Below are 9,688 nucleotides of genomic sequence, written 5' to 3'. Positions count from 1 at the left end.
TTAAGGTAGCTAGGTGATACAACCACATCACAGTCGTAGTAAGTACATTTTCCCTCAAAGTAGTTATCAGCAAAGTCAGTGCCAGTAAGAAAAGACACGTGCAGGTTAAATTTTTCCATAACATTTAGTAATATGAGATAACATAAGCGAAATCGGAATTGTTTCTTTTTTGGAGCAGCTTCATGATCTAATCCCACTCCAGTACGCTAGGTGGCGGTAAAGAATCATTGTTAACAGCGCTAAACTCGTTATTTTATGTTGTTTTGTTGTGGTTTTGCGTGTGCAGAACGTTTGAGTTGCTAGCAGTCTTTATAATCTCATAGCTAGCTAATTAATCACACAGTTTGGGGACACACAATTGGGCCAACATTTCCTTTCTTCCACGTATAAGGTTAGATTTGTACGTTTTAGTTTTTGTTGCACTTTACTATAACGTTGTTCGTTTGGGCTAGCTAGCTTGATGTTCTGCAGCAGTACAGCTAGTTAGCCAGTTTAGCTACATAGTTAGCGTCAATCCGACCTTTGTCATCTCTTCTGATTGCGTGATTCAGTTGTTCGTCAATCGATCAGAGAATCCTGAAAATAATAGCTACATCATAGTGGCCACTGTCTTTGATATTAGTTCGGTTTGGTCAACCTTTGAAAGCCGAAGTTACGTTAGCCATTCTTGCCTGCTTCGCAGCGGTCGCCGGTACTGTACCATTCAGTTTATGTATGAAATTCTAGCTAGCCATCATCTATTCGTAATGCATTCGTGATACAGTTCGATTAAAGGGGGCATAATTCGCAGTCCCTTTTATTTCCGTCGTCACATTTGAATAAATCTGAATGTTGTATTGTTTTTGTTAACAGGGTTTGAGCCCATTATGGACCATCACAAGATAATCCACGATACCCTGCAGGAGTTCATTCAGACATACATTCCCGATGCAGATCTGAGTTCCCTGGATGATGTGTTGCTCTCCTACATCACTGGAGTCCTGGAGGATCTGGGCTCTCAGGAGAGTGTGGAGGAGAACTTTGACGTGGAGGTCTTTGTAGAAATGCTGGAGGCCTACATTCCTGGCTTTGCTGAAATCGACAGTGTTAAAGTTTGTGATATGATGTTCAGCCTGGCTTCAAAACTAGCTGCAGCCCGGAGTTCAGAAAATAGTGTGCCTAAGGCTAGAATGGAGGTCCCACTGACAGTCAGTGCTACCTCCACTGGGTCTCCAGTGAGAGAGAAGCACTGCCTTACTGCACAGACTGAGGGGGCCACTGCCAAGGTTCCATTCTCTGAGTGGGAGGCTCAGGAGTCTCTCCTGCTGGAGATGTTCCCCAAGTGCAGCCTATCAGAGGCCAGGAGTGCCTTGTCCATTGCTAAAGGTGACATGGAGGAGGCTGTCCGCCTCATCATCGAAGGAGACATCCAGCTCAGCCCCACACCTCTCACCGTTAACTATGGGAAGATGGTTTCCCCTCAGGCAGAGCAGAAGATGAAAGAGAGCATCCTGGAGAAGTACATGCTAGTGGACAGGGAGGAGGATGAGAAAACACACAGGCCTGTTGCACCTAAAGATGCCCCCAAGAAACTGGTGCGTTACCACAGCAACCAGGTGGTGACCACAAAAGGGGAGCGGTACCAACTGGTGAAGAAAGAGGAGCCGGAGGAGGTGAAGAAGACTTACGTCAGCATCAAACCCGCACGCAAATACAGGTTCCATTAATGACTGACTGGCACTCTTCTGGAAGACCAGCTGTTTACTTTGTTATTTAGATATCCTTTCTTATTGCCTTTTCTTTTTTTTTGCCTGGTTATGGAAAATGTTTGTTTTTGGTATGGTTATATAAGATTCTGATTTGAAAAATGCGTGGCCATCGTCTTGCTTTAAATATAATTTATCTTCTGCAGTGATTCTCTGGCATCATTGTTTTGTTCTCTAGATGGGTCATAATGTGCTCTTTTAGTGGGCTGTCCATGTCTATAAGACTTGAAGAACCGTTACATTTGATTCTCTTGTGTTCATACTTTGTACTTTTTTTGCCATTTCAGCAGGTCTGACATGGTACTGATGATTTTTTGTCAGTTATTATTTGTATTGGTATTATTCCTGGCAGGGGGACTTAGCGATTTGGTGCCCGTTTCAAAACACTATTTTCAGTACTGTATCGCAATACCTTATTCCTCATATGAGGGTACATTTAGTCTATTGAGCCTGTGGACCCTTAACCTGTTGCCGTTTAAAAAATAAATAAAAAATAAAAAAATAAGTTATGTTTGCAACCTCGTAAACAAATGCAGTGCCATTTTGGCGGAAGTTGGGTTCCCAAGACTGGAAGTGGCATTTCCGGCGGCGTGAAAAAGGCCTTTTCTATGACCTAGGTACGGAGGAGGGCGAGGCACTGGAGATCTACAGCAGGAGAATGATAACACAGATCAACAATCAACTGAACCCAGAAACTGCAGGCTAGAGGGGGAGGAGAGAGAGCCAGGAGGAGAGGGGGGGAGAGAGCAGCCCTCGGAGGGAGGGAGGGAGGGGGAGGCAGCGGTTGCAGAGTGAGACCTGTAGGAGGATGATCATACAAGTACACAGAAAACAGAACCAAGAGAGGAGAGGGAAGCCCCCGAACCCTAAAGGACAGAGGGAGAGACAGGAAAAAGAGCTGCAGAGGAGTAGACAGCAGAGAGCGAGAGAGTCTGGACCCTGCAAGAGTAAGGAGCAGGACCAACCCTGCTGTCCAGACTGGGACCCAGCCAGTCCCCCTACAGCTCATCTCTGTCCTGCTGTCCAGACTGGTACCCAGCCAGTCCCCCTACAGCTCATCTCTGTCCTTCTGTCCAGACTGGGCCCCAGCCGGTCCCCCTACAGCTCATCTCTGTCCTTCTGTCCAGACTGGGCCCCAGCCGGTCCCCCTACAGCTCATCTCTGTCCTGAAGCTTCAGACTGGTACCCAGCCAGTCCCCCTACAGCTCATCTTTGTCCTGAAGCTCCAGACTGGGACCCAGCCAGTCCCCCTACAGCTCATCTCTGTCCTGAAGCTTCAGACTGGTACCCAGCCGGTCCCCCTACAGCTCATCTCTGTCCTGAAGCTTCAGACTGGTACCCAGCCAGTCCCCCTACAGCTCATCTCTGTCCTGAAGCTTCAGACTGGTACCCAGCCAGTCCCCCTACAGCTCATCTCTGTCCTGAAGCTCCAGAATGGGACCCAGCCAGTCCCCCTACACCTCATCTCTATCCTGAAGCTCCAGAATGGGACCCAGCCAGTCCCCCTACCGCTCATCTCTGTCCTGAAGCTCCAGAATGGGACCCAGCCAGTCCCCCTACGGCTCATCTCTATCCAGAAGCTCCAGAATGGGTGCCAGCCAGTCCCCCTACACCTCATCTCTATCCTGAAGCTCCAGAATGGGACCCAGCCAGTCCCCCTACGGCTCATCTCTATCCAGAAGCTCCAGAATGGGACCCAGCCAGTCCCCCTACAGCTCATCTCTGTCCTTCTGACCAGACTGGGACCCAGCCAGTCCCCCTACAGCTCATCTCTGTCCTTCTGTCCAGACTGGTACCCAGCCGGTCCCCCAACAGCTCATCTCTGTCCTGAAGCTCCAGAAATTCACAGATGAGATGAGATAGGTAAAATAATATTACTCTTCACATAACTATCTTTTGGCTGTATGTCTCTACTGGCTGTCATTTACTGACACAGTGTGTGTGTGTGTGTGTGTGTGTGTGTGTGTGTGTGTGTGTGTGTGAAGACTGTGGACACAGCTGCATGACCCATCAGTGTGTGGCGTTTTGTGTGCAGTAGCAGGCAGCCTTGTCCCTGAACACCTTCATAAGGAGTAAGATTACTCAACTAGACTAACACACTGGAGGATAGATAGACCACAGGCGGCAGGTAGCCTGGCGGGTAGGAGCGTTGGGCCAGTAACCGAAAGGTTGCTGGTTCAAATCCCTGAGATGACAAGGTGAAAATCTGTCGTTCTGCCTCTGATCATGGCAGTTAACCCACTGTTCCCCGGGCGCTGATGATGTGGATGTCGATTAAGGCAGTCCCCCGCAGCTCTCTAATTCAGAGGAAGATGCATTTCAGTTGAATGCATTCAGTTGACAACTGACTAGGTATCCCCGTTTGCTACACAACACTCCTCTGCAACAGGGTACTACACACACACACCTCTGCAACAGGGTACTACACAACACACCTCTGCAACAGGGTACTACACAACACTCCTCTGCAACAGGGTACTACACACACACCTCTGCAACAGGGTACTACACACACACCTCTGCAACAGGGTACTATACACACACCTCTGCAACAGGGTACTACACACACACCTCTGCAACAGGGTACTACACACACACCTCTGCAACAGGGTACTATACACACTCCTCTGCAACAGGGTACTACACACACACCTCTGCAACAGGGTACTATACACACTCCTCTGCAACAGGGTACTACACACACTCCTCTGCAACAGGGTACTATACACACTCCTCTGCAACAGGGTACTACACACACACCTCTGCAACAGGGTACTACACACACACCTCTGCAACAGGGTACAACACACCTCTGCAACAGGGTACAACACACCTCTGCAACAGGGTACAACACACCTCTGCAACAGGGTACAACACAACTCTGCAACAGGGTACAACACACACACCTTTGCAACAGGGTACAACACTCCTCTGCAACAGGGTACAACACAACGCACACACCTCTGCAGCAGGGTACAACACACACGGTACAGTACAGACTGCTCACAGTATCTGTGTTCTTTTCTGTTTAGGTCCTGTACCTGCTGATTACAATGTTATTATAATCCGTTTCTGTCCTTATGTTCCTGTACTCTGAACTGCAAACAGTCCCAAGAAAAATAAGTCCTATGAGAACAGAATATTGCATATTTAGGTCAATTAATCTGTGTTTTCATGTGTTGTAGGACGCAGTGGGATAATCTCATTTGCATACTCCTCAGTCCTCTCTCCTAGCCTCCTTCTCTAAACCGATTGGAGGAGAGGGGCAGTGACCTCTGGCTTTCTCATCCAATGGGTTTTGAGGAGGCAAGGAGAGAGGATGCCAGAAGTATGCAAATGAGATTCTCCCAGTGTGTGTTTTGGGTGAGCTGCTGAGGAGCATCCCCAAGCCCTCTGAAGCCCCCAGCAGGATCTGGGAACAACTGCAGGCCAGAGGGAGACGCACACTGCAACCTGGGGTTACCTTGGAGACGGAACAGGAATCTGGATGTAACCTGTCAACAGAATGTCAATGAAGGGTTATCTTGAAGGCCCAGAATGTTAACCTGACAACTCCTTGACGACAGTACAAGAACTAAGCTAAAGGTACCTTCGTACTGGCACTATCACCGTGTGGACATATCTGAAATATTCCCTGTGGGACCCAGGGTGTGATCTACAGTCAGTGTCATTCATCATCTGTATTATGAGATTAATTTTAAAGTCTAGAAGAAAATACAATTCCAACTGCAGTACAAAACAGACATTTTTATATTTTATTATTGTATTAAAGTTTCACATACAACACTGTTAAAAGCAAGTAAGCATCATGGTTTTCTCAGTCCTTGACCGTCCCTTATGCCTTCAGTAAACATTAGAACAACTTCCCGGTTTATACGCTCCAACAATGAACCCACTTTCATATCACAAACCATTCCAACACAGTCATTATAGTTCAGCCATGGAAAGTGTTCATGCAATGCAAACGTGTTAAATACAGAGTAACGTGAATGCAGTACGTTTTACATTTCTACTGCCAGAACCAATCACAACATGGGTACAGTTACAGTATAATCATTTTTATTTAACATGGTTACGGTCTATCAAACGTTAAGGTTAACAATTATATTTCAATACTTGAGCACTGATTTTTTTAAAACACTTAGGATAATGACGATTACACTAAACATAGGTTCCATGGCATGGGGAAGGTTATGAAGACGTGTTACTGCATTCCAGATGTGAAATGTAGCAATATGAGGTGGTAGTAGGAGAGTGTGTCTGTATCTGTGTATCTACTCATCAGGCTTCCTCTTGGGTTTCTTGGGGTTGCGGGAGCGACTCTTGGCCTTACACAGTGGACAGATAGGAGCGTTGCGATGGATCTGCTGGTGGCATGACAGACAGGCCTGGGGAGAGAACAGAGATGTTATAGTGTGTCATAACTATGTAAATACATAGACTTCAGTAGTGTCATTATTGTGTAGGTACAAAGACAGGGGAGAGGAGTGTGTGTGTATGTGTGTGTATGTGTGTGTACCTTCATAGGAGGGTGTGTACTGTGTACCTTCATGGGAGGGGGCTGTTGTCTGAAGGTGGCCGTCTGGCGGGCATCTTGTTTCCGGGAGACCTGGAGCTGTTGGGCCGCGGCAGCCGCTGCTGCAAGGGATTCTGGGATGGTGGGCTCATGAGGCTCCTTCTGCCACTCAGCCTTCTGCTTCTCAAAGTAACTATGGCAACAGAGATAGAAGATAGCACAGAGAACAAGTTGATGTGTGTGTGTGTGTGTGTATATGTGCAACCGTGTGTGTGTGTGTGTATAATATGTGTGTACTGACTCCAGAGAGAGTTTCTCCTCCTCTTCGTTGAGGTTGGGCAGTCTGTGCAGGCCCAGGGTCATCCTCAGGGCGTCTACATGTTCCTTCAGGGGTTTGTACTCATCGTGGAGCCTCCGCGTCGTCTCCAGCAGCTTATTCAGGTCGTTCTCCGACTGCTTTATAGTGCTCTCCATCTGGGGAGGAGAAGAGGAGAGAGATACAGAAAAATAAGAAACTATTAAAGGTTAACTCAACCCCAATTTCAGCCTTTGCCCAACCCCTTCCCATTTTCCAAAAATGCATTCAGGTGACAAGTTGTGGGTGAGGGAATTGCTCATAAATATTCATTTTGGGGATGGGTAAACATAGTTGATCACCTGATCCCAACACTTTCTCACTAAAGCATATTTACCAGAAGTCCACTGGCACGCTCTGATAATAAAATGATGTGCATCGCAAGCAAATAATGCTCTGGACAGTTAGCTGACAGTGGTGAGGTGCCGAGTTCCTGACATCTATTACTACTTGCGGTGTAAGTTCGAATTCCCCATGGGGCGCAAAATAAATCGTTCAAATGTGGACGCACATTTATTGAGGTATTGTGTTGGGAAGTGAAAATGAAGATTAAGGGCTCAATTCAATCCAACCCGCATTGCAGTCTTTACGCACTAGATCTTTTTCCAATGGTCAAATGAACTCACAGATTGGTCTTGGGTACTGTATAAAAACCTACAACTACTACCAGGGCGACTCCTCTCACAGGTACGCTTTCACTTTTCAGAATTAGAAGAGTGTGAGCACAGGATGAATGTTGTAAATAAAATCTGCCCCATGTGGGATTAGAGCTCACAACCATTGAACTATGAGCCAACTGTTTTAGCGGACTGCAACACCGATCAGCCAAGGCAGTTGGGGAAAAATACGAGTTGATATGACCACCATTGTCATCTATTTCTTGTTACGATGGATGTAGCTACGAATACAAACATGTAATCCTCATAGCCTACATGTTTATAAATGTGTATGAAACGGTAAACAAAAACGTTGTATTTGGTCATATGCGTAAATGTGCCTTACTGCATTTTACATTTTGTGTAACGTCAGTAGTCTAGTCAAGGAAGCATCAATTAAAATATATTGGCACACTCCACTTACCAAGACCATTGCCAAATAAGGCACACTGTCACCTGCTTTTATAGTAAGCCTTGAGGTGATAGTCCCTACACCCAAACGAGGGCATTGCGTTCATCCACCTCTGGCCTGCTGGCTCCCCTACCTCTGCGGAAGCATAGTTCCCGCTCAGCCCAGTCAAAACTGTTCGCTGCTCTGGCACCCCAATGGTGGAACAAGCTCCCTCACGACGCCAGGACAGCGGAGTCACTCACCACCTTCCGCAGACATTTGAAACCCCACCTCTTTAAGGAATACCTGGGATAGGATAAAGTAATCCTTCTACCCCCCCCCCCCAAAAAAAAACATTGTAAAGTGGTTATCCCACTGGCTATAAGGTGAATGCACCTATTTGTAAGTCGCTCTGGATAAGAGCGTCTGCTAAATGACGTAAATGTAAATGTGATACCACCCAGCACATCTAGAAGGGAGTGTATTTCATACCGAACCGCTCCCTCGGTAGCGTTGAACCGCTACGAGCGAAAATAGCTAGATTTACTACTATAACTAAGCCTAAAACATCTGGTTTACCATTAAAAAATATTTTTTTTCATGAAAGTTACTCTTTAAAATCTGTTTGTGCATTTAGAAGTCAAATAATGGTTTCTGTCTCTCTCTCTCACACACACACTCCTTTTCTCTCTCTCTCTCTCTCTCTCTCTACCCACCACGTTGATATCAGCGTGTATGAGTCGTAGCTCCTCTACATGGGCCATCTTCTCCTGCAGTAGGAGGTCCATCTCCTGTTTGTATTCCTTCAGATGTTTCTCCTCAGACTCCAGGGACTCAAACTCTGACTTCAGACGAGTCTTGATCTTCTGCATCTGTACCGTCTTATTCCTGAAAACACAGTTTAACCAATGCATTACTAGTTAAGTTATCACTGTAAAACAGTAGTTACCAATGTTACACAGTAGGTACTTTACAAATGCACTAGTAGTTAGTTACCAATTATACAACATTAGGTAGTTACCTACCACTGGTCTATTTACTAATGCACTAGTTACTTTGATTACAGGGCAGAAGGCACAAAGACAACAATCTGTCAGTTCAACTTCGCGTCACTCATTCATGCTTCAGAAACCAATTGCCCTAAGGCATCTTCTATTGTTTCTACTTTATTTATCCTGGTTAGTCTCTTCAGATAAACATCTATTTTTTTTTAAGACCAGAACCAAGACATGATGGTATATTATTGTGTTGCTGTTGCAATAGATTCGTTTATTGTGAAATAAGAAGAGATAATATTTGTCATGCAAATAAGTAATATAATGCATGCATATCCGAAATAGAGATGGACGTGCGTCACATGCCATTGTTATAACTGGTGTAATTATTGTCCAGACGTCTTTTGTTCTACTGATGTTACTGATGATACTGACTGCTTCCACCTGAATGAACTCAGACATTAGGGGACCACCAACCATGGTTAGCCAATTATTAGCTACCTGGCTAATGACAGAAAGATAGCTAGCGAAGTAGCCAGAGCCGCTAATCTGGCAAAGCACTTCGCATCTGGATTTTTGTTGATGCAAACAGCTGGATTGATTATGCATCATGCATAGTTAGCAAGCTATTCTGTAACGTGCAAAACAAAAACTAGTTTCTTGCAGTTCCTTCAAGACAACAGTAGAACGGTCACCACCGCTTGCTAACCTTGCTCGAGGCTATGTCGGCACATATAACTAGCTTCCTAGCGCAATAACAAAGCCGCGACGCTAATATTAGCTGGCTAGCCAATCTTTTCCTGAGCCATCCAGCTATATTTACCAGATGTGGTTTCTTTTAAGTTTTTATTTTTTTAATTTTTTACCGTATTTCCATAATGTTTTCTAGTTTGCACATTATCTCTTGTTCGTCCCCCATGGTTTTGTCTTTAGACCCTGATAAATGAGATCTTAACGGAAGGCCAGGGCGGTCTGTCTACTAGCTAATAAAAACACCAGCCGTGACATGGCTGTGAAGCACCACGCACGC

At 45.7% G+C, this 9,688-nt stretch overlaps 2 protein-coding genes across 5 annotated transcripts; one reads left to right on the top strand and one right to left on the bottom strand.

Annotated features, from left to right (window-relative positions):
* Positions 1 to 250: 250 nt before the first annotated feature.
* LOC311104840 (CUE domain-containing protein 2-like) lies at positions 251 to 5,874 on the top strand. 2 transcript variants are annotated; one of them, XM_084146774.1, is made up of 3 exons: positions 251 to 391; positions 853 to 3,608; positions 4,931 to 5,874. In XM_084146774.1, the coding sequence occupies exon 2, from the start codon at positions 867 to 869 to the stop codon at positions 1,704 to 1,706; it is 840 nt and encodes a 279-aa protein (XP_084002900.1). In that variant the 5' UTR covers positions 251 to 391; positions 853 to 866; the 3' UTR covers positions 1,707 to 3,608; positions 4,931 to 5,874. The 2 variants fall into 2 exon arrangements, with proteins under 2 accessions (XP_084002900.1, XP_084002901.1); XM_084146775.1 differs by having other exon boundaries at positions 271 to 691.
* Positions 5,473 to 9,688, bottom strand: LOC311104841 (zinc finger C4H2 domain-containing protein). 3 transcript variants are annotated; one of them, XM_084146777.1, is made up of 5 exons: positions 9,525 to 9,688; positions 8,380 to 8,551; positions 6,563 to 6,735; positions 6,265 to 6,454; positions 5,473 to 6,133 (listed from the first exon to the last, which is right to left on the bottom strand). In XM_084146777.1, the coding sequence occupies exons 1-5, from the start codon at positions 9,575 to 9,577 to the stop codon at positions 6,020 to 6,022; spliced, it is 702 nt and encodes a 233-aa protein (XP_084002903.1). In that variant the 5' UTR covers positions 9,578 to 9,688; the 3' UTR covers positions 5,473 to 6,019. The 3 variants fall into 3 exon arrangements, with proteins under 3 accessions (XP_084002903.1, XP_084002904.1, XP_084002902.1); XM_084146778.1 differs by having other exon boundaries at positions 6,292 to 6,454; positions 9,525 to 9,676; XM_084146776.1 differs by having other exon boundaries at positions 6,265 to 6,735; positions 9,525 to 9,676.

This window comes from Coregonus lavaretus (assembly GCF_964263955.1).
Source record: "Coregonus lavaretus genome assembly, chromosome: 29".
NCBI classification, from domain to species: Eukaryota; Metazoa; Chordata; class Actinopteri; order Salmoniformes; family Salmonidae; genus Coregonus; species Coregonus lavaretus.
Note: the sequence above shows the minus strand (reverse complement) of the source record. Positions and strands in the feature narration are given on the sequence as shown.

Coding starts and splice junctions, on each gene's coding strand:
- LOC311104841 (XM_084146776.1), bottom strand. CDS start 9,577: ATGGGGGACGAACAAGAGATAATGTGCAAACTAGAAAACATTATGGAA. Junction 6,736..8,379: donor TACACGCTGATATCAACGTG/GTGGGTAGAGAG, acceptor TCTCCTCCCCAG/ATGGAGAGCACTATAAAGCA. Junction 6,134..6,264: donor GTACACACCCTCCTATGAAG/GTACACACACAT, acceptor TTCTCTCCCCAG/GCCTGTCTGTCATGCCACCA.
- LOC311104840 (XM_084146774.1), top strand. CDS start 867: ATGGACCATCACAAGATAATCCACGATACCCTGCAGGAGTTCATTCAG.